General features: G+C 41.5%; 1 protein-coding gene and 1 long non-coding RNA gene across 5 annotated transcripts; one reads left to right on the top strand and one right to left on the bottom strand.

Annotated features, from left to right (window-relative positions):
• Window positions 1-1,313: 1,313 nt before the first annotated feature.
• Window positions 1,314-16,351, bottom strand: LOC121198539. Of its 3 annotated transcripts, XR_005896340.1 has the most exons (5): window positions 16,079-16,351; window positions 8,944-9,005; window positions 8,716-8,806; window positions 2,660-3,788; window positions 1,314-2,555 (listed from the first exon to the last, which is right to left on the bottom strand). It is a non-coding gene; the product is annotated as an uncharacterized LOC121198539 (long non-coding RNA). The 3 variants fall into 3 exon arrangements; XR_005896342.1 differs by having other exon boundaries at window positions 1,314-3,788; window positions 8,716-8,809; XR_005896341.1 differs by having other exon boundaries at window positions 1,314-3,788.
• cyth4a (cytohesin 4a) lies at window positions 14,892-22,669 on the top strand. Of its 2 annotated transcripts, none has more exons than XM_041062770.1 (13): window positions 14,892-15,130; window positions 15,758-15,825; window positions 16,129-16,190; window positions 17,301-17,364; window positions 18,441-18,559; window positions 18,695-18,775; window positions 18,952-19,064; window positions 19,331-19,479; window positions 19,862-19,973; window positions 20,084-20,160; window positions 20,297-20,368; window positions 20,553-20,701; window positions 21,162-22,669. In XM_041062770.1, the coding sequence occupies exons 1-13, from the start codon at window positions 15,091-15,093 to the stop codon at window positions 21,238-21,240; spliced, it is 1,185 nt and encodes a 394-aa protein (XP_040918704.1). In that variant the 5' UTR covers window positions 14,892-15,090; the 3' UTR covers window positions 21,241-22,669. The 2 variants fall into 2 exon arrangements, with proteins under 2 accessions (XP_040918704.1, XP_040918703.1); XM_041062769.1 differs by having other exon boundaries at window positions 14,895-15,130; window positions 16,126-16,190; window positions 21,162-22,668.
• Window positions 22,670-24,013: the final 1,344 nt, after the last annotated feature.

Genomic DNA, 24,013 nt, shown 5'->3' with positions numbered 1-24,013 from the left:
TAACGACGATGCTGTTAATATTTTTAACCTCCTCTGCTCCAAACTCAGCAGGAAGCCCGTCGTCCTGAGGACGCTGCAGCTTTTATAAGGCTGAAGAGGAGTGAGGAAGGCTTCTCCTCTGGGCTCCGTGAGTCAGAGCAGCTTAATAAACCCAGTGAATTCACACACAGCCTGATATCCAATTCTGGCTTTAGCTTTAAGCTCTGCTGACCTTTTCCTGTCTTGCCCAGGTTCTCTATATGAGGTCGATTCCAATCTCAAGGGCTGAAGGACACAAAGAAACATCACAGCAAGATTTCAGCTACGTTTTCAAGAGGAGATCAATAATAAAAGCCCCTTTCAGACTTCTTTATATAAACGTGTCAGCAATTTAATACATATATCTCATGTTTGCAGAAGTGCCTGAGTAACTTTTGACTAAAAGTCATGGCAGCAATCTGACTAGTAGCACTTCCATCATGGCAGACGTCTGAACTGAGAGGCGTCAGATTAATGTAAAGGCTGCAGCACAACATTCAACATGAACAGAGGGAGATTAAAGGTGTCTCTGTTCACCTGTGTAATAAATGTATTACCTACGTATTAACTTCATTCATGAAACTTTAAGGAGCCACCACTGCTTTATTTTAGGTTTAATGTGAGTTCTGCCTCCACCAGCAGCTAAATAAATCAAAGTTTACTTTCTTAAAACTTCACCCAGTGACATGAATTATAGAGAGCAGCACACTGAAAGCCGTGTAGTGATTACTGCACATTCGGCTTCGTTTTCATGCTGAACAACGCAGCATTACACGCGTGTAGAAACGTGGAAACTCTTAACTTCTAAGATTGCAATCAGGAAACAGGGGCCGTTGAAGTCATCACTTCAACAGTGTGGTGACGTCATCAATGTTGTATATTTTATGTCTGAAAAGGCATAAAGAGGGAAAAACACCTCAATCTGTTTAAGTGTTGCTACATATGGTAATATTGTTTTTCCTAAACGCTGCTTTTTTACTTTGACAGGGCACCAGATTGTGAGATTTGCCTGCTTCTTTGTCGTTTTGACCTCGTAAAAGGCAATTTAGCCTGAAATCATGCTGCAGATTGCGCTGACTAACTTCCACCTGTGGAGCCTGTGAGTGTGTGTTTGTGTTGATGGGTTTACGTTTGTGTCTGATTCACGTTGTGGATGGAGAGATGACGGCAAATTGTTAATACTAGCCTGTGATTGCGTTATAATTTCAGTTTCCAGGGTCACACATTGACTTTTGAATCTTTTGCTTTCCTGTTTCTTTTACATTTTATTCTCAAGGTCAAACGTACCACAAAAATAAAATGCAGTATAAAGATGCAGCAGATTGAGCAGACGATGTTTTGCTCCTCTGAACTGAACAGATCATGTCACTTGGTAATCACACTCGCACTGTCATAAACACAGTGGGAAAAATTTTTACAGGAAAAAAAAGTGTGTTTTCTCTCACAAACTGAAGTGACTGTTAAAAAAAAAAAATTAGGATACGATTCTCAGAACAAGACATGGTGGTTCACAGTTCACACGTGTAAATGAATGATAACAAATAAATTTGAATTAAACTGGTCACAGTGTTCTAGTAAAAATATTAATACTTTTTTTGTATTGTATTTATTTTGTTTGGACTGCTGATGTTGCTTTGTTCAAGTGTTTTTTATGAGGAAGCATTACTGTGACAGGCAGTTTTCACTGTTCTCTGATGTTTTAAAGACCCAACAATTAATCGAGGTTAATGAAAACGTGTAAAATACTGTATTTTAAAAAATGGATGATGTACTGTATATGTGCATATTTAAGGTGTAACCCATCATGTGTCATTATAAGATTCTGTTCCTTCATGTCAACCTACTTTTTTTTTTGCCTGGAAATAACAATTACATACAGTTGAAAAAGAAAAAAAAAAAACAGAAAGATGTTAAAACCTGATCTGCTCATTAGAAATCGTCAACATGAACTAAAACTAATTATTTAATGTCTCAGTTTATTATAATATATGCATGCCCACTCACACAACACACACTCACACAACACACACACACACTCACACAGACAGATTAGGTTTTCTATGCCAATTTTTTTTTTTAGTTTGACAGCATGGTGAATTTTCCTGGTATGGAAATGAGCATCAGTCTGTCTCTCTGAATAAAGCACATGTTCAGCTTCTTATTTAGGGAGAATAAATTCTACTTTGGATCTTAAGAGACACAAAACAACTGCAAAGAGATGCAGATGTAAAAATGACTACAGAGATGCAAAACTACCACCAAAAAGTGCAAAATGTCCATAAAAACACAGAATGCCAGTTTATTATCGGTCAGACTTGAAGCTTTAAATGAGTCCTAACATATTTTTACTCATCATACAAATGCCCCCCCAGCTGAAAAGTTTCTAACCCCGCCCCTGGCAGTAGTTAGGACATTTCAGGGCCACCGTGTTTCAGGTCCGGGTTTTGTTTCAGGTGGGTTAAGTTCAGGTTTTGTTAAAAACCTTCTACACGCTCTGGACGCACAGGTGAGGTGAGACGGTGGCAACACCGCCGCTGCTGTTTCACAGTCACGGTGAAAAAAAGAAAAAAGTCTGGTGGATTAAATTAATATCAGTGCGCAAAAATAACCAAACACCTGCAGACATACTCTTCAAACTCACCTGAGTGCTGAGACTTTCTCCGAGCCGCGATCTTCCCAAGCCCCGTTCTCGTCCGGCAGGATTTGGGATTTAATTGTGAAACAACGCGAGAAGAGCGGCGGCACCTCGGTCTATTCGCCGCCGGGATGCGTTTTTATCTTCATCCTCAGCCAGTGAAACAGTCCGCTCCGCTCGTCCGTGGGTGTTTCTCGGCGAGTTTCGCCTCCGTCTGTTCGCGGACTGACTGATGCGCTGAAAGTCACCAGCTCCGCACTGAAGCGCAGGTCGCACAGTCTCTTGCCTGTAACTAGGTAACAGCTCTGCCTGCTGCACAGAGTGAAGTAGGAGGTGTTAAAATCCTATGGTGTGTGTGTGTGTGTGTCAGCAGCAACACGCACACACATGCATCCTACTTCACCAACAGTGAGACTGTCAGACTAGACCAATATTTTCAAAAAAATAAAAGAAATAAATGTTTAAATCTGAGGTTTGGTGGCAACCACTCGTCTACCATGAGCTGCCAAAGCTGGTCCCAACTTCCACTGTGGACAGGACCTGAAGGAAGAAGCTCTGAGAAACAGAGTGAAGCCGCCATTCACTGAATGTCTGAGCATGTTGGAGAGCTGCTGGGAAGATCTGAGGCTCAGTTCGTAAATTTAGCATCACAGCATCACAGGAGGAAGACCAGAGGGGGGTCATCCTCTCCTGATAGCTGAGTGACAGAAAAGTAATCAGGAACAGTTCTGATAATCGAGCTCTCACTTCGAGTCATTTTTCAAGCAAAAATACCAAAAATGGATCTTGAATGTGAGAATTTGATTTTTTTTTCTCTGTTTTCTAATGTTTTACAGACCAAACAATGAATCAGGTTAATTGACAATGAAAAAAATTGTTATTTGCACCGTGTTAGATCTGATGAAGATCTGAGGTTTGATTTTTTTTTAAAGGGAAAACTCAAAGGCTCTAAGAAATGCTTCTGACTGCCTTGGTAAATTTTGGAGCCCAGGTCTTAGAGGAGTCTAAGAACCTGATCCCCAGGTGTCTCTGACCGAATTACTTCAGATCCTCCCTGTTGTTGGTACCTGGAACATCAAAGCCAGTCCTGCTGCAGAGGCTAAGGTGGGGGTGGAGGTTGTGGCCTGCTCCTGATCTGCAGAGAGATAGAAGCAGGGGGTTATACAGATTATCAGAGAGTGCTCATCTTAGCGCCACCATCTGGTCAGTCTGCGTTATTTGTTGTTGCCTGTGCAGTGGTGGACATTTGAAAGCTAAACAAGATTTCACACCAGACGGTTTAAATCTCTAAGAGGACAAAAGTGATAACGAGCAGTAAAACATTTCTTATATCTGCAGGAAGTTTTGTGTCAAAGATGATTATTTTTATGTTATGCAGCAGTTTTATCCAGATTATGATATAATTTCAAAACCTTCCCAATCCATTTAGTTGAAGCTGGTGTTTCTGTCTTACTTTATTCTGACATTAAGAGGAACCAAGCAAAAAAGTTTTCAAGCAGCCGTGAGGCCTTCAAACTCAGATCATTTAAATTTTGTGTTCTCTGTGTTGTCACAACTGATTTTTTATAATTTGGTTCTTGAAAAAGCAATAAAATGCAATAAAGATCAAATGTTAGTGAGACTGCTGACATTCTGGGTTTTAAAAAAATTTTGTTAGAGCTTGGGATGAATAAGAGAGGACGTGTTTTACCACAGATGTTTTAATGTCTGTAAACTGCCCCCACATGCACAGAGACTGCAGCTCTGGGGCTGTAGCTCAGGCTGATTGGTGCCATGGGTCCCGTAAAACACGTGTGTCTCCAGCATGTTTCTTTCAGATGTGTTGAGCAGCAGTGGGTCAATAGATTGTTTTGATTGTTTCACCTCACATTTACAAATAATATTGCTATAATAAAAACCCCCCATACAGAGAACAAGCTCTAAAAATCCACTGCACTCCATCTGCTCAGCAGCAAACAGCCACAGTCAGAGACCAGCTGGTCAACAAAGGGGAGCATTGAGCTGCTAAAGAGTCAGATTTCTCCCTCAGGAGCTGGCGGAGACCAAAAACGGAGCGAAAAGAGAGCGAATACTGGACTTCCATTCATCAGGTTAACACAAACACAATAATGTTGCTGTGTAACTTCTGGATGTGATACTGGACTTTTATTTTACAGCAGACACTTTGACTTGAAACAAGCTCACCTCACTGACATGCAGTTGTTTTTAATATTATCAGTTACTCCTCTAAAGCTTTATAGGCAACGGTGCACGAACACTTTCGCTGTACCAACTTAATCAGGCGACAGTATGTCAGACCTGTGTTCACAGCTTGTTTCCACTGACTGACATGACTGGTTTTCATGTCTGCACTTAAACTGCTGCACCATCAACATCACCAACAGAGATTCATTATGACACAACAGTAAAGAGTGAAGTGTACATTGGTTTGGTCTTTTAGCCATTCATTATCTGTGTGTCTCAGCAACGTCTCGGTCTTTACAATGTGGAGGCTGAAGGGTTTTACCGCTCATATATGTGCAGGAGACCTCATCAGTCAACTGGCTCTTCCAGCTAAAGTCAAGGTTGTTTATCTTATTATTCAGTACAAAATATTTCTATAGCTTATTATGACACTCTTTTTTATCATATAATGTACCACCCATGTGTAGAGTGGGTGCGGTACAGTGCCTCAGGGAATGGACTCCTACAGCGTCAGAAAGGTCATGAAGAGCGCCCACATCCTTCCTGCACTGCCTTCATCATTACAAATAACATCGCTGCAAATCGCAAACCGGTTCCCCACAGGACAAAAAAAAAAAAAGAATGAAAGTGGCTCCACAAGAAAAGTCAATGAAACTGTCAAATTAAAACATCCTGTGAATGTGTTTTCAGCCTCCTAATGGAGACGTCACATTCTTTCTTCCACCTCGGGTTCATCAGATTGGTATGCTGGTTGTATGTGGGAGATTATTAAATTTACCCCCCCCGACCAGGCAACAAACAAAGCATCATCTGGCTCAGAGTGGGAGAGGCTCTTTGACTTTTAGCCCTTTAACCATTTGCGATAGCTCTGACAGACTTTGATGAGTCAGTCGTGAATGACGTGGTGTGAGAGAATACAGCGCCGAAACAAAAAGAGGATCTTCTTAATGAGATCCCTGCTTTCCCTTCCGTTAGCTGCCTAATGGGCTTCGAGGCTGTGGAAATCTTTTTGTGTGTGTGGTTTTTTTTTTTACGCAAACCAGCAAACAGAAGTAAACACAAATGTGAAAGGCTTTAATAGTTTATTTTTAAAAAATAAATTTGCCCCACAGCTTTAGTAACTATTTACTTTTCAGATTATTCTTATTAATTATTTAGATTTTCATTTAAATAATTCATTTAAATAATTCATTTAAATCATTTCTTTAAATAACCGTCTGAGGAACAAAAACAAAGCAAAGATTTGAGAATTTGTGTATCAGAACTTTTCTCATTAAAGAGAAAGGATTTAAATTTCCAAAATATGTTTTTATTTTATTTACCTGAAAAAATTAAGCAAAGGTAATTTAACAAGACACCGAAACCCCATCAGCCCTCTGACCTCTCTGTAAGGGGAGGGGGGGTCAGGGGGCTGACAGAGAAAAGGAGGCCTGATTTGACATTTGAATCAGCAGGTTGTCTTCTCTCAGCGAGCTCCGATCAATGAACCCTCCACTGATGAAACTTGCGAGATTCAATAAGTAAATGATTTTGGTTTTCAGGGCTCTGGACTTGACGCAAAGCTGAAAAGCTCTTGCAGTGTTACACAAGACAATCAATCAATAAATCAATCGATCAAAACTGAAAGAGGGAGAATGAGCTTGTACTGTGGCTATATATAGGATGTTAACTGTATGATTTGTGTTAACCCTGTGTGTGTGTTTACTTCCATCACAGACTCAGTGACTCATGTAAAACCGTGGACGGACACGTGTGATGTCGGAGGTTTGAATTTTGCTGCCTTTGTGCAGGAGAAGAATAAGAGAGACGAGGGAGAGAAGATGGTCGCTCTCTAATACAGAGGAAGTGAAGTCCACTTTTGTTTGTCTGTCCTTTTCCATTTGGACATTTAATGGATTTTTCCCTCAGTTCAAAGGATGAAAACCATCTCATTGCATGATACTGATGAAACTAAAGGGACTACAGACAGCACTTAGAGTCAAACTGAAAACTGAACTCCCCTCACTTTTTTCATGTGAGGAAAAACAAGTAAACGAGCAAAACTTTATTTTAAGTTCAGTTCGACTTTGACAAAAGTTCAACTCTGAGTCTTTAACAGGCTTTTGTTCAAATTTCACTTTACGTGTCTTTGGAAAAGGAACCGAACCAGACGAAAAACAACAACATTTCATTTGGCTAAACTGCTCGATCCAAAGTGTCTCAGTGGGGATTAGACACTCATCTGTCTTCCAGACAGACTTTGTGATTTGGATTGATTATACAACCATCACCACCAGGTTTAACAAAAAAAAAAAAAGAAAACCATTAAGAAAACAGATGGTTCCAGCATCAAGCTGTAGCTACGAAACCAACAGGGAAAACAATCAAACAATCAATCAATCACTCCATCTGCCAATTCATGATCAAACACTTTCACATCCAATCCTCCAAATTTCCTCCCTGCTCGTTGTTGAGCATGTTAGCATTTAGCTCAAAGCTCGGCCTCACAGAGCTGCTAGCTTGAGATGATCAGGAATCAATACTTAAGTGAATATGATTGGTTAGAAGTTAAGTAGTATAAACTCATATCAGAAATCAGAGCACCTTTCCTTCCATAACTACTTTAAGTGACTTTATTTGTTTCCGTCAGCCTTGTCATTCGTGTCACAGATCTCAGCTCTTGCCATAAACTCACACATGAAAATAAAGTCAGAGCTGCATCTTGTGTGTTTGTGTATTCAGGTGTGGCAGCTCCTTATGCCGACTGCTTATCACTCGCTCCTCTAAATTGAAAAGTAAAGCAGGTTCCCGTACTCCTTTTACCCACTTTGACGGGAACCAGCTGCTACTCCGATTAGATAAGTGCTTTCTTTTCAGGCTGTCACCTTTACAGAGCCACTTCTTAGATTCATTCATTTCCTGTCTCCATGTTAGTTTTTCTTTGGACAGAGGCTTTGCTCTCTCGGCGTCTCACGGTTGCGTGCGCCTTTTCTATCTGTTGATTTAGAGATTTAAAGCCCATATGAACGCTCCACATCGCACCTCACTACATGTTTTCATATGTTTACATTTTCCCTCCTGATCAGATGTTTTCACAGACTCCCATTAATCAATATTTCCACACATGTAAAGCCATGAAAAGCAAAACGCTGCTGCATGTATTAAATAATTGAAACAATCTTCCAGCACATTTTGAAGCAGCAGCTTTTCTCCCTCCACTTTCTTTACGAATTAGCTGGTGAATCGCTTTATAAATGAGGTGCACTGTATTTGGCTGCATGTTTTGCTCGGATATGGAAACGCCGTCTGATTTGCTGCCAGAAGTGAATCGGCGAGAAACTCTCTGCGGGCCCTGGCCCTTTCTGCTCAGTCTTGGAGTGTGTTTACAGCTGAGTGTGTGCATTAATTATGTCCAGTTGTGGCCAAAATGAGCTCTTCCTTTGATGCGGAGATGATTATGTGTGTTTATTTCTCATTCACACGCCACCATGAGGGACTGCATCACCTTTCCCTCGACCCCAATGGTAACTCATATTGAGAAAAGTGTCAAGGGATATATTCTTTTAATGCTTCTGCTGTTGCACCGCTGGTTGTTAAGACTGAAATATGGAATAATTAATTTCTCTGACCTAAAGTAAGCAGAGCGGACAGGACCAGTTCACTTTGCATGTTTGCCCCATGAAATGTGACATAAAGTGAAATAAATGGATGCATCCAGTCTCCAGTGATGGGATTTAACTCAGTACATTAGTACAGTTTTAAGGTACTTGTACTTTACTTGGGTATTTTCTTTTCATGCTACTTCTTCTAAATCCTGAATTAGGATTTTTTTGCATAAAAGTATAACAAGAGCTTGTAAGATATGATGTTTTGTTATAAATTAAAAATAAACATTTTACTTTGTCCTGAGTTCTTCTTCCACCACTGTGTTCATAATTGTTATTGCTCCTGTTGTGCGGTTGCACTTGATGTCAGCCCAAACATCTGCTGCTGCTGGAAAAAAAGAAAAAAGGCATTAATTCAATGTCTAAAGCCTTACTGAGGACCAGTGTCTCAGAGGAGCTCACATCTCGACCCTGAGCAGGCACTGAATGTATTTTCAGACAATAAAAAGGCTTCATTTTCACCCAGAGCTGCAGCACTTTGACGGTGGATCAACACACTCAAGGGTCCTTGTTTTCTCTCTTATCTGTGGAGCAAAAGCACAGTGACGTTTCAGTGGGGAGCAAAAAAAACGAATACATTAATCCAATGAGTGTTATGGCTTCGGTGTGTGTGTGTGTGTGTGTGTGTGTGTGTGTGTGTGTGAGAGAGAGAGAGAGAGAATGAGGGAGATGAGGGCAAAGAGTGAGTGTGTTTAAGTGCATGAACTTGCTGAACTTCGGTGGCTGTCCTCCAGTCACCAACTCAGCCGCGGTGTCATCAAGACTCTGCAGAGCACTCACTGTTTTATTACTGATATTAATTTGCACTCAGTCACATCCACGCTCAGAGGCAAAGGCAGTGTACAGAGGTAAATGTCTCTCTCACATGTTAATGATGAAACTAAGCCACGCTAAAGAAAAATTGCAGCTGTTTCCTGTCAACAAGTCAAAATCGTGGTTGATCCACGACGGACTTATAGTCCACAGGATGCCGTCAAGCTAATCACAAATCGACCTTAATGTGTAAAATCAGTGGACTATCTTTTTAAGTTTAGGTAAATTATTTTCCACGTCTGTTCTTAATATTCTTTGTAAAAGCATGCATGGTGAAGGACATAGAACTTAAAGCTTCACTATTCAGAGACAAGAAACAAAGACATTTTCATCGTCATCGTCGAGCAGTGATTAATATTTTAACTCAAATAAAAAGACCACATGCTCCTCTTCAGGCTGAAGACATCAAACTATCTAACCGTGAATACATGGTTATAAAACCACACAGAAAATGCTCTGTGGTTGAAGTGAGGGCACGATCATTCGGATTTCAGACCCAACAACAGCAGCACACGTAATCAGCCACCTACAGTGAACAAAGGACAAAAATTCAACAAGCTCAGAAGAGTCCTCGTTCGGCTTCCAAACATTCCTGGTGATCTTGACATAGTTTACTGCTTCTGAAGCTACTGACACACTGCACAAATAAAACGTAATGACTCAGTACTCAGACAACAGTTATAATCAAGGAGCTGTTTTGGGGCATTTAGAATTCCCCTCTGGAAAAGAGTGATTTAAAGCCAGCCACCTAACAGAGTGCCTAACAGAGACTGTGTTCAATCCATGAAAACCAGGGAGCACAAATGTGTAAAGTTTATTTCTGTCTAAGTGCCGTGAAGCCTTGAGTTAATGAATGCCTCTGTCCACTCGACTACTTTCACTTTACGCTTTAGGGCTCGTCTTTCTTTGAGGAGTATAATAACGAATAAAAGGCCGTGAGTCACCGCTTTGCTTTTTGAGATGATGTGTTCACGGCTGTTGTTTTGTTTGACACTTTATCAGGCAGCCTTGGTCGCCGAATGACCACTTTGTCCACGAAAACATTTCTAACTAACAGAAATAATGCAGCTGGTTGGGCTGAATGCCTGCAGATGAGGCCACAGAACCTGATGCTGAATTTGCTGTTTCATTATGATTTTGCAAAAGATGGAATGACAAAGGAGAAACTGTGGTCAAGATATTAAATAAAAACAGGGACGGCAGTGTTGCTCTGTTATTTTCTGAAGCTTGCTCCTGTAACTACAATAAGCAATGTGATTAACTGCACCTGTGACTTGTCAAAATGCCCAATGGAAAAAAAATAAATTAAAAAAGAAAGAGTGAGTGAGGGAGGGACAAGCAACTTGAACTTAAAAACTCGTGGAATTTGCCAGATGCCGTGTCACTGCTCTGTTCCTCCTTCTTCTTCTGTGTTTCCGTACGGTCTGTGGGGTTTAAATTACCGTAATTATTAGCCAATTATATCCATTTCAGTTTCATACCTTCAGAAATGTGTACAGTGTGAAAATTATGTGGCAAAATGTAGTAATTATCACAACATGGGGTACCTTTAAAGTGCTTTGATAAAATCCATACAACTCCACACAATTAGTCACAGGACACGAGGGGACAATGAAAGGACCATTTCAAAGGCAACTCTTTCCTATCATAATCCTCACCCATGGCACCGATTATACTGTGCACTGTGGAGCAAAACAACAACGCGTATGAAATCAGATAAAAGTTGTCAGGTCTTTGATTGTACTTGACAGAAATCTCCAGTGCTAAATCCTGCTCTGTGTTTCTGAGAGTTTGCACCTGGGCTCGTCTTTGTTGTGCTGTGCTCTGTTGGACATGAATAAATGAATCTGCATGTAGAGCTTAGACAAGAATTTCTACAGGAAAAGTGCCTGTTGCATAAAAATGAAATGTACATACAGGCTATTTGTAGCTTCACGTTGAATTATACCAGTATCCCCAAGGTTACTGTAGGATATAAATGTCTGCATAGAAAGTAAAGGACCTGAAACCGCTTGATGATGACAAGAGCCTTGGAGATGAGTATCATTATTTTCTTTGACTGCAAGAACCTAAGTATAACTGAATAGTTCTATTTAAATTAACTTTCAATGTTTGTTGCTATTAAAGTCAGATGGGTCAAAGGTTATTCATCGGCTAGGTCTGTTTCTGAAGAGTTTATTTTTATTTTACCCCTGTCAGCTGTTATTGTTTTGTCCTGCTCTGGTTGTTTTGTATATCTTGTTTGTCCTCCACACCGTGTAACCGTGGTCCTCAGTCAGGAAAGGAAGAAAAATGTCACAGCCGTCCGTTCAGTAGTTGTCCTGACAGCTAATAAATGTCAAACTCAAATGTCAACCTCGTGGTGGCACTAAAGGGAAAAGTCCAAAGATCAGCAAAGTCAGGAGGAAATATGACCCAGTAGGTGTTGAGATATTTCAGTCTGGACCAAAAACGGTGGACTGACCCACCAACAAGATGACTTCCATACCAGAGGTCTTAATGGGTCTACTCGGGTCTGAGACTTGGCCCATGACGTGAGTTGGATTGGGTCTAAACAGGTCAGGGAGGGTCTCGTTTTACTGCTGCAGGTCTGGGGTCTGCATGTGGATCCAGATGGACCCGGGCCTTTGTGGTATCAGCACCGATCGTGTGATCCGTCACGTGATCCGCAGGAGAATGAGAACTCACCGGAGCTTTGTTATGACGGGGAGCTGAAGCTGAACTTATTTTAGGAAAGTCAGTGATGCTTTTGTTCTTCATTCTTATTTTATTGCTGCTCTTTTACCGCAGCTGCTCGTTAATTGATGAATTAATGGATAGAGCATCACGCCGCAGCCGGTGTTTGCAATCGGGTCTCTCTATTTTGAAAATTAATTTCTGCTCACTGCTACAGGTCTGTTTCGTGAAGACCTCTAATCCACACTGCCACCCTGCCGGCACGGCTAAAAATTTAATGTTGCTTTTCATTTAATTTTGTAATATTCCAAGATAACAAGATGAAAATACAGCAGGGAGGAGTGTAGGAGGCAGGACCAGCAGTGAAAATGTTAGAAAGTGAAAAGTCCCAGTGAAGGTCTCTGGATCCACTGACAAAAACACTTTTGTGACATGTTTTGTGTGGCTAGCTCCAACACTGTCAGAGTCTATAATGTATGCGTGGCAAGACACTATACACAGAATCTATACAAGAATCCTGTCACCTCTGCTCTATCCGCACACTGCCTACATTCCCCCGCTGTAAATAGATCTGCATTTGTTACCTGAAGGTTTCTAATCTTATAAGGCAGCATTTGCATGATGGATATCAGGTTACTATAGCAACTGAATGAAACGCCAGGACCTTGAATGGGAGACCGTGTGAAATGTGTGAGGCGTTTGCATGTGGGACCCCGGAAAGGGGAGGCAGGTTTCTATTGTCGAGGCCTAATGACAAATCAAAATACTTAGTGAGCTTGTTTGTGCAAGCGGAGAGATTCTAAATGGCACAAATTGGGATGGATGGCACCTCAATAATTACCAATATCAAGGACAATTTTCCCTCTCCTTTGTCTCACTTGGTGCACCTGCCATTTATGCAGCAGGCCCAGAGTTAATGCTCACTCCTTGGGACTTGTTGCTGCTGCTGCTGCTGCTGTGTCTGAAGCCCACTCTGAAGGCAATTACGTCTGCTTTGACTGATGGAAGGCTCATAGAGAGCACAGCAGCATACTAATCAATTAAAGTGTCTCAAACTTCTTCCATAAGACGCTGAAAAGCTCAACTGGCTCCGTGTGGATGTCGATGCTGTGGACAGATTGTAAGACAACGAGCCCCTGGGCACAGACGTGTTCGAGCCCCCCCACCCTCACTGGAGCAAGACACCCAGACTCAGAGTGCAGTCGAAGTGAGCATGTCTTATCACAAACTATCCTCCTATAAATGGAATTGTGTGAACAACGCATTCCTCATTATGGACAATAGAATCCAGTTATAGAAGCCATTACAGGAGGATCAAGGCATCACAGACAAAAAAAGGCTGCAGCTGGAAGATTACCGTGTCCTATAACAAATACTCCCGGTGATTGACAGCGGGAGGAATGGGCCTAATTTGACAAGGGTGAACTCAGAACAATCTAGCTGAGAACGCATTGTCAGGCTTGTGCGTCCTGCTTGGTCTATTCATGTTCTCTGTGTGTGAAGAATCACATTATGTCCCAGTCTGTGCTGTGGCAACAGAAAAACGAGTTAGAGGATGAATTTCCTCCACTAACGTCGACAACGTTGCTCTGAACAAAAGCTAAAACTTGGACTAAGAACCAAAACATGTATAAAAATATCCCAAAATACTGTCTGTCCTTTGTGGGCAAGAGAAATACAATCACACGTACACAGTTAATTATTCATTTACGGTGCGACACATGAAAAGAGCTAAATGTGTATTTCACGACACAGTCAGTGCACTTAAACACGTGGGTGCATTTTAAATAGCGTCAGCGCAAAACTGTGAATATGAAAATGAAGATGTTTTGTGACCATTGTTTCAGCAGGAGATGTGATGTGTCACACAGTAAGGTCACATCCTGCTCAAAGTTCAGAACAGCTGACACCACACGCACGCACACGCACGATGACTTACGCGGTCAAAAATATATTTATAGTATAAAGATTCACTTACGTACACATACTGTACTTAGTCAGACATGAACCACCCTGCTGTCATTAACCAACAAACCAAATCTGAGGCTAAAAATAATTCCCCTACAAATCCACTGTTTCCTCCTGTTTGCAGCTGCTAAAAACAACATCGCCTGCAGCTGTTTCAGGGTTCAGACAAATATATTCGTGACCGGTTAGTAAAGAATTGTATCTTCAGTAGGAACAAATTAGGCAGAGGCAGCATGTTTAGACAGAATGTGAAACCCCACTAGGTGGGGCCTCATATTTAGAAATGAAACAGTCACTTTCTGTTCAGCTTTTGCTTCCTTCCTGCTGAACACGATTACTTGAGCATTTCTATTTTATACTCTACACTTTTACTTTGCTGCTTTTCAAAGATAAGTTTTGTACTTTTTTTAATTGTCTAGTTTCTTGTTACTTTTCACATTAAGAGTATATCAAACATAAACATATAATCAGTTTGTAAAATACGGTGAAGTGTTATAAAATTAAACCGCCCAGCATCACATGGAGAAGTTCACACTTGCTCCACCTAAACCAACTACAACAGTAAAATGCTGCTTCATATAAAGATAATGCTTAAAATAAATAACTCTGACTGGGTTCATCCAGCACAATGAGAACTTTTATGTTTGAGCACAAAAAAGTACATTTTCAATGTTAATATGTCCAGAATATGAACAGAAAAACGTAAATACACGACTTTTAGAGTATTTTTAGACCATTTGTCTGTTTTAAGCTCAATGTAATGACTGTGGTGCAGTGGCATCAGTGTGGCTGTCTCAGGTTTTTATTTAATAGTTTTTCTGTCAGTTTGTGATGTTAGTTTGACATTAGCAGCAGCTCTTGCTTTTGTAGAACGAGTGTTTGTAATGTCAGATATACGGTGGTGTAATAGTCGTAGTAGCAGTGTGGGGCATGAATGAGATTTCTGTTTCACAAACCAGTGTCCTCACACTCAGTCTTCATGTCAACATTTTGACGCGGACGTCATCTGAGATGTTGTAAGAGGAGCTGTTGAGTGAACCCGGAGGCTCGTCGGTGTCGCAGCTCTCGGGATGGCAGCGCCGGCCCTTTTTTCACTCTGACTCTCAGTGCGCTTCCTGTGCAGCCGCTCAGTCGCTCTGCACCGTCAACAACATGGCCATACGCAGAAAAGACAGCTTCCTCTGGGGGAAAGGTATGTTTTTACTGTCATTATCATTATTAGTATGATTGTACTTTACATTATTACGGAAAGCTGCTGCTCAAACACAAAGACCAAGGTTGATGTTGGCTGATTTAGAGTATTTTTTTGGAGTCCAATCATTTGTTTGGTTTACTCTGTAGAGCTCACTCAAAAAATGCTGCTAATGTAGATTTAATGAGTTTACAAACCTTTAAACATCTTCTTGTAAATTATGTTTTTCAAAAACTACAAGTAACGCACACTCGATAGTTCTGTTCTTCAAATGTTGGTATCATTTGACACCTAATAATGAAACAACCAACAGGGAAATGTAAATTGCACTTGCTGTTATGCTGTTCTTCCTGGGCAAAACCATCCAGGTGAATCTGTCTTTACCTCATTCATTGAGAAGAGGAAGAGAAGCAGCTGTTTCCAGCCCTTTTCCTTCCCTCATTCATTGACCTCTTCTCTGACCAGTGAAGGATAAAGTTGTGATGCATTGTGGTCAGTGAGAGCGAGCGTAGGCGTGAGGAAGGTTGTTAAGAGGGTCCGCAGAGCTTGAACATTTGCGTCGTCAAACACACGCCACCATCCCGAACTGCATCTGCCCCACTGTTGATGCTTTTCGTTGCCCCACAGCTCCATCGGAGAGGAGGCTGAACGAAACCATCAAGAGCCACAAGTTTGAGAAGCTGGACGACATTCAGGTATTCAGGGATGAAAATATCTCTCCAAGGTCTTACATTAAAATCCCTCATTATTCTCCTCCATCCACCCACTGCTGGCAGCCTCAGCAGAGTTTTTCACAGCACACAAAGGCATTTCATTCTCTAACTTTTAATGGAGATGTAAAGGATTTGAAGGTTTTTTTTTTTTTTTTTTCAAAACAGTGGGGGACAAATGCCCATGGTCATGTAGCCTACAACTGAGTGTACAGGTGTGTGTGATGTAAGAACAAACCTTGGTCCTGAGCGAACAGTCACTCAGCTCCCTCTTCCCTCTCACAGAAGCTGAGGCTGGAGTCCGGTCACGTCATGCCAGAAATCCACAGCCCTGAGTCGAAGGAGCAGAAGTGAGTATGAGAACATTTTTCCAGCTGCTCTTCTGTGAGTCAGCACAACCTCTTCCTCTTACTTAAGTAACACTTTGATGCAGCGGAGACTCCCACACCAAACTTAGAGCTCAGTTTGACAGTCGATGCAATCGGCTGTGAAGAATTTTTTTTTTTCTCCTTTTTTCCTGAGTCAGAAATTGGATTAGATCCATTAAGTGCTGCTGCTGCGGTTTAAAGCGTCTGTGAACCTGATACTCAAACCATTAAAACTGACATTTTTAAACCTTTTGTCCATGAAAATTGTCCGTGAAACGTTCGTGAGACAAACCTCCACAGGCCATTTATCCATAAGTTCAGTTATTTCAAATGTTTATCCATTTCAATACTTTACGTTAACTAATTCAACTGTTAATGCATTATTGTGGAGCCACCCCCACTTTTGGAGAAAAAAAAAGATCATATGTGAGTCTGTGCAGTTTATAGATTGTGTTTTTTGAAAAATACGACTTTACGCAATGAAAGACACAAAATGTCCAATGAAAAACACAATGTGGCTTCAACTTAGCCTGAAATCTTGATAGAGTGGACTCTATCATATAAATAGCTTGTTCTTTGTTCAAGCATTTCTACCAGTGTCACTCTGGCCACTGGGCTTACTGGGATAAATCACGATGTGCTGCTGCATCAAAGAGTCCATTAAGTTTGTCTGTGTCTGTCTGTCATTCGAGACGCTGCGTGAGTCTCGTGTCGAAGCCTGTTTCCCCCTCAGGTTGTGTTTTCCTCTGGTTAGAACTGTGTTTCCTGTAGCGCCCCCCCTCGGTGGTTAGGGTTACGGTAAGGTTAGTGTGAGGGGAAACACATGATGACGGGGAAATGGACTTCGACGCAACACCAGAATCACAAGCTCATGAATGAAACCAAGTTAATGCCGTGTGAACTGGAACCAGAGAGCAGAGCAGATATTTACTAATATGACGTTACAGAGTCCAAACACATGGAAAGTGGACAGAACATGGTTCAGTCAAGTTTTCCATACAAACATGAAACTAACAGATTATTTGAAGAAGACAATTTATTAGTTTATATAATGAAACTTGTTGACTTTTGTTTGTTTGTCTTTTGTTGCAGGAAAAATGTGAGGAACAGAAGATTCTTACGTGGGAAAAAGAAATTCAACATGAACCCAAAATCGGTGAGTTATACATGTACATCTATACATACATGTACATCTATACATACATGTACATCTATACATACATGTACATCTATTTAAGGCTGATTTCTTGCTCTGAGGTTCTCACATGTTGTTGCAGAGTCTTTGAGCTTTGAAAAGTTTTCGTCTCAAACACTTTTTGCTGTTAGATGTTTAAACAAAGCTGTGTGTTGAACAGTGTGTGATTGACCGTTACCCACATGCATGTAGAGAACAGAGAAGTGTCACAGAGGTCACCTTAATCCGGCAGTCCATGTAGAGACCCTGTGTTTTCTCTGGTCCACCTGAGTCACAGTAAAGGTGAAATTGTACGTTCACTCACTTCAGCTGAAGTGAGCGAGAAGCTCTTAAGGTCAAAAGCAAGATGACGACAAAGATAACCCCCCCACACAACGGATGTGGATTTGAGCGATGTGTGTGTGTGTGTGTGTGTACGCGTGTGCATGAGAGGGATGTGCAGAGGTGCAAACAGTGTGCGGCGCACAGGCGCAGAGGATGAGCAAAACCGAGAAATACCACATCCTGTTCCCTGAAGTGGGGCAGAAGCGCCACTTCACCACAGCGACCTCCATCTTTTCGATCCTTCCTGTCTGCGTGCTCTGTAAAAAAAATAAAAAAAATAAAAAAAAAATTTAAAGTGAGTCCCTCAGCCTGTGACCGCTCTGCGCTCAGGCCTGAGGATGTGTGCGAGTGGGCGGACGAGAGGCTCTAAGACTTCTTGGGGTTGAGGAGTGTTTAACTGGAAATGGTGTGAAGAACCACTCACTCAGAATAAAGAGGGTCGTATTTTGAAGTTTCGGCTCTCTGATGTGTGATATGACTGGTTAAGAGTCAGAAGTGCTGATAAGAATTTAAACACAGTTTAACAAGAAAGCTGGCTGCTCCTCTTATTTCCTGCCCTCTGAGAGAAACCTCTGATTAAACATCTGACTTTAAAGTTTCTTCTCTGCTCCAAACATAATGTGGCAGATTTCTCTCTCGCTAACAGTACGAACACAGACTGTACAGGACAGAAAACAGGGACATCTGACCTCCCACCTCCTCCCTTCCTGCAGGGTTTCCATTACCTGGTAGAAAATGAGCTGCTGGAATGGCGAGCGGAGGCAGTGGCTGAGTTTCTCTACAAAGAAGAAGGGCTGAACAAGACCGCCATTGGAAACTTTCTGGGAGAGAGGTACAGCATCCACAGGACAGGAACACGCAGTGACACCTGAGCAGCATCTCTGTTGTGAAAGAACAGAAATTGAAATTGTCTTTACTTTTTATCTATTTGGTGATTGTATCGTTGTTTCTCTGTATTTTCACACAGGGAGGAAATGCATCTGGAGATACTGAAAGCCTTTGTGGGCTTGCATGAATTCTCAGACCTGAACCTGGTGCAGGCGCTGAGGTTTGTGTCACCAAATAACTTTTGCACGCTAGCGAGAGCGAAAGCAGTTTTACCTTTAGTTGTGTTTTTCAGACGATGTGGAAATCATCTTTCTTCTCACCAGGATGTGCTCCACATTGAATTCAATGTGTGTCTGAGTGCTTCTTTTTTTTTTTAACACCTCTGCCGTCTTGCAGGCAGTTTCTGTGGAGCTTTCGTCTCCCGGGAGAAGCTCAGAAGATTGACAGGATGATGGAGGCGTTTGCAACTCGCTACTGCGACTGTAACCCAGGGGTCTTCCAGTCCACAGGTACTAACACAATAGGCTTTGGTAGGAGACAAGTTATCTGCTGCGAGGATGAATCAATTTAGGCACTTTTCACAGTAGCATCTTATCTTGCACTGATTGTTCAATACAGGTAATTTTGCTCAGGCAGAATTCACAGAAGCCTATTAATTTTAATGGGTGCAATTCTTGCAGCTGAGGCAGTGATAACGATTCACAGCTGAAGAAAAGTCACTGTGGTTTTCTGTGTCGTGTATTTCTTTGTGTCTGTGTGCGTGTGCATGTGATAGACACCTGCTACATCCTGTCTTTTGCCATCATCATGCTCAACACAAGTCTCCACAACCCCAACGTGAAAGACAAACCCAGTCTGCAGCGATTTATTTCCATGAACAGAGGCATCAACAACGGGGACGACCTGCCCACCGAGCTGCTCACGGTCAGCGGCCACACACCTGCACGATCCCACCTGGGTTTACAAGACATTTAACAAAACATGCATCTCAGTGATACACACACACACACACACAGAAAGAAAAACAATATAAAGTACCTTTATATTCTGCTTTCAAATAACATCAGACTACATATGAGCTACACCTGCAGTTTTTCTCTTCTCTCAGGCTTTATCTGATATAACCGGACAGTTTCAGCCAACTCAGTGTTTGTGTATCATCCATATTTACAACATCATCTTAGCATGAAAGCATGAAATTTCCCAAATTTGTCTAAATCCGGAAAATCATCCCTTTAAAAGTTAATAAAGCCTCCATCTGATGGTGAAACTGATATTCACTTCTGCTTTGAATGTTCTTTTCCAGAAACTGTACGCCAGCATCCGCAGCGAGCCGTTTAAAATCCCAGAGGATGATGGGAATGACCTCACGCTGACGTTTTTTAATCCAGACAGGGAAGGCTGGCTGCTTAAAATGGGTGAGACGACCATGTTTGGACCACAGAGAGGTGTCTGGGGACATTTTAGGGGTTCGGATGAGATTACAACAGAGTGCATCTCTGTAAGTTTTTGTGTGTCTTTGTTGAAGGTGGCCGTGTTAAGACCTGGAAGAGGAGGTGGTTTATTCTGACAGACAGCTGCTTGTACTACTTTGAATACACCACAGTAAGTATCTGTGTCTCTGCAGCTAAAAAAAAAAACCTTTCAGACAACAAAATATGCAAATGTCAAACATCCTTCCTCCGGTTGAAAGGTTCAGTCTGTCTTTAACATCCGTCTCCTCCTCCTCCTCCTCCTCCAGGATAAAGATCCTATCGGGATTATTCCTCTGGAGAACCTGTGTGTCAGGACGCTGAAAGACACAAGCAAATCGGTACACACACACACACACACATGTTCTGCTGCCACAGAAATCAGTGAATCACACAGCAGCTGCTAGATTTCTAACACAATTGCTCAAAACAGTGAGTCATGGGGCTATCAGAAGACTATTAAAATAAACAGAAAGCATATGCACACACAGTGATGGTGCTACATGTGTGTCTGTGTTTGAACAGTATTGTCTGGAGTTGTATAACCCCAAAGGACAAAAGATCAAGGCCTGCAAGACGGCGAACAAAGGCAGAGTGGTGCAGGGTAAACATCAGTCCTATAAGCTCAGCGCAGCCAGTGAAGAAGAACGAGACAACTGGATCGCTGCCATCAGGTGAGAGCTGCTGATGCTGAGGAGAACACATGGGAGGACATGTGCCTCCTCGAGTCAGGGCTTCAGCAAGGCCTGAACTGGAGCACATGATAGGACAGAAGTAAAACCAGCTACAAACCTAAACCTGCAGCCAAACCTAAACCTGCAGCCAAACCTAAACCTGCAGCTTAGTTAAACACGAGATTAGGTGCAGGACCAGTTCTTGGCCAGGACGGGTAACATCCCGGAGTCTCAGCTGGTTTCCAAATCTATCAATCTGAAAATGTCGTCTTTGGTTTTGGGTCTGAACCGAATGAAGCAGGTTCCAGTTGAAATCAGGCAGTTTTAAGACGTGAAACTGTGTCTGGCATTTTTCACTATTTTCTGACATTTCATGAAAAAAAAAAGTGACAGTGTGGAAAAATGACCACTGGGTCTGATGATCTCTGAGTTTAAACTTTATCTTAATCTCCTTTCTCAGGGCCAGCGTCACCAAGGACCCTTTTTACGACTTAGTGTCTCTACGTAAGAGGAAGGTCATTAGCAACACTTCCTCATAGGACTGAAACACCGGACATCCGTGGAAACAGCACCTGTTTCTGTTCGTGTTTGTATGGACGAATCATCGTGTGCTGAGACTATTCAGGAAAAACAAAACAAAACTAAATTGCACAGCGTTTCACAGAAATGTACAAATTGGGAAGTGACACTTCTGCCAGCTATTTGTGGCTCGCACAGTGAAGCCTTCACATTAGTTCTGCAAACTGCACGCACTACTGCCCCGACTTCAGGGGCTCACAGCTCCTACTGGCACTGTCTGCTCACAGAAGGTGATGGGTAGTTAGTATCATGGATGGATTACTCAACCGGCCTCCCGGGTGCAGAACCTGAGGCCCCCCGACTGAACCTCTGTAAGGAATGACTGTTAATATTTCTTGCTGGAAAGTCAAAGAGTCACAGATACGCAAAACAGACACAAAATGTCTACACAGAGATACAAAAGGACCACAAAGAGACAGAGAACAAGTTAAAACAAACACAAAACGACTGTAAACACACAAAATTACAAAGAACCTTAAATAAAAAACTCAGGACTACCACAACATGACACAAACTGAAACAAAACGACGACAGAGACACAAACCGAGCACAAAGTGATGCAAAAAAAAAAAACCCAACACAATAAAGAGACACAAAATTAACAGAAAATGGTGACAAAGTGACCACAAAGTGATAGAAAATGACTACAGACACAAAATGATGCAAAGTGATGCAGAACAACCACAAAGAGACACAAACCACTGTCTGTCTTCGGTCGGCTTTTGTGTGTGTGTGTGTCCAGGAGCCTGATGTCTCACAATCTGTCCACAGCTGTAGGCTGAGACACAAACAGCAGTTATTTATTGATATGATTTCACATCAGAATATTTAAAGTTGTGTGTTTGGCATTAATTTATCCGACAGCCTGTTAAAAGTTTAAACCTGATCTGCTGCTCACAGACTCTCAGCTGCAGAACTCAGGAGTAAAAGTGAAGGTCCAGATCGTGTTGGTGGGAGCGACGGGAGAAGAGCATGTAGCACTTTGTTAAACCTGTTTTTATTTGAGACTTTTAGAGAAAAAGATGAAGTTTTAAAAAGCAGGTTGATAAGGGATCTATGGTGGGTGACGTTTACAAACCACAAGCTGTAGAGTTTTTTTTTTTTTTACACTTTTCTTGTTTCACTTAGTGTTAAAATGTAAACTCAGTCATTTTCTTCCTTCTACATGTGAATTCTTACTGAACAGAGTTTTATTGTTGCACAAAAAGCATAAAAAAATTAAATTAACTTATAAATAAGCAGAAACTGTACAGTATATTTTATGTTGAAATATTTTTGAACATATATTTTGTAATTTCCATGTTTTTTAATTGTTGAATGTACAATGTAATGACTTTATACTGGAATCAAATTCTCTGCTGTATAATAAACTAGTTTATTCTGAATCTGCTTGTGTGGCTGTTTCTCCAGCAGATGGCGCTAAATCATCACCACATGGCTCTTCCTCGTTCACCGTGGAACTCATCGACATTTATTTTTAAAGTGACACCGTGAATGTTTTTATCTCACCATCAGGGTAACGATGATATGAAGTGAAATCCTGTGTTAATGTTGTTATTTGGGGTTTTATAATGATCAGATTAAGAAGGTACTCGACGCATTGAGGCTTTTCCTGTGCAGTTCCTGTGTTGCTCGTGTGTGTGATGCTGTGATACAGCGTTGTGGTTTCCTTGGAGCAGGAAAAAAAAAAAAAAAAAAAAAAAGAAGAAGAAAACCAAACATATTTGCTTTTTTTTGCAGAACACATGCTCTCACAAAGAATTCTTCAAACATGGGAAGGTGTGAGTGTGTTGACTCACCTGTGAAAAATAAACCGCTTCAGGCTTCTTTTTACAAACAGAGAACAGATCATTTAACTGTGTTTTGTCGACTCTGGCTTCGCCTCCTCGTTGCTCGGTGCCCCACAGACCTCACTGATGAATGAGTAACAACAATTATATATTTCTTTTCTTCTGATTGTATAAAAACAGTGTGTGTTGTCATAAACTTCCATGTTTGAGGAGAGTAAAAATGCAGAAATGACAATAAATGAGTATTATTAGTAATAATATAGTAAATATAGATTCCTAATGCTTCTCTAATCTCTGATTAAAAGTCTGATTCTATTTGCCCATTAATCTACACTCAATGACTCCACTTACATTTTTTAGAATTTTCTTTAAAACAAAAATATAAATCTGTCATTTACAAAAGCTTTATTCAGATGATCCTGAGATGAGTGTAGAACTTGACTGGAGTCCAGCTGTGGCAAATTGAACTGACTGGACAAAAACCAAGACATGAAGTATAAAGACCTCTCTCTAGACTTCAGTAAGCACGGTGGTCTCAATACTTCTGAAATGGAAGAAGTTTAGAACCACCAGGACCAGGTCTGGCCAAACTGAGTGACTGGACAAGAAGTGAAGAGGTCAGGGAGGCGACCAAGAACCCAACAATCCCTCCCTGTGAAGTTGGTCTCAGAGTCCGGAGGTAAAACTGAACCCTCTGAAAACTTCACATCAAGCTACCAGCAGAAAAACGGTGAAACGATGCAGTTTTACAGTAAATGTTTTAGCAAACTCACATTTCTCTACGCTGAGTCAGCAAAGTCGAAACTGTGGGGAAGTTTTTCCCAAAATGCCTTCACTGACCACATCAAATTCACGGACCCACTCGTCTCGTCCTGGAAAGTTTAAACCCATGAGCCATGCGATCGTGGGGTTTGGACGGATCTGGAGACGATCGTCAGGATCT

Source organism: Toxotes jaculatrix, chromosome 18, assembly GCF_017976425.1.
Source record: "Toxotes jaculatrix isolate fToxJac2 chromosome 18, fToxJac2.pri, whole genome shotgun sequence".
Taxonomy (NCBI): Eukaryota; Metazoa; Chordata; class Actinopteri; family Toxotidae; genus Toxotes; species Toxotes jaculatrix.
The sequence above is the reverse complement of the archived record's forward strand: the minus strand, read 5'-3'. Positions and strand labels throughout refer to the sequence as shown.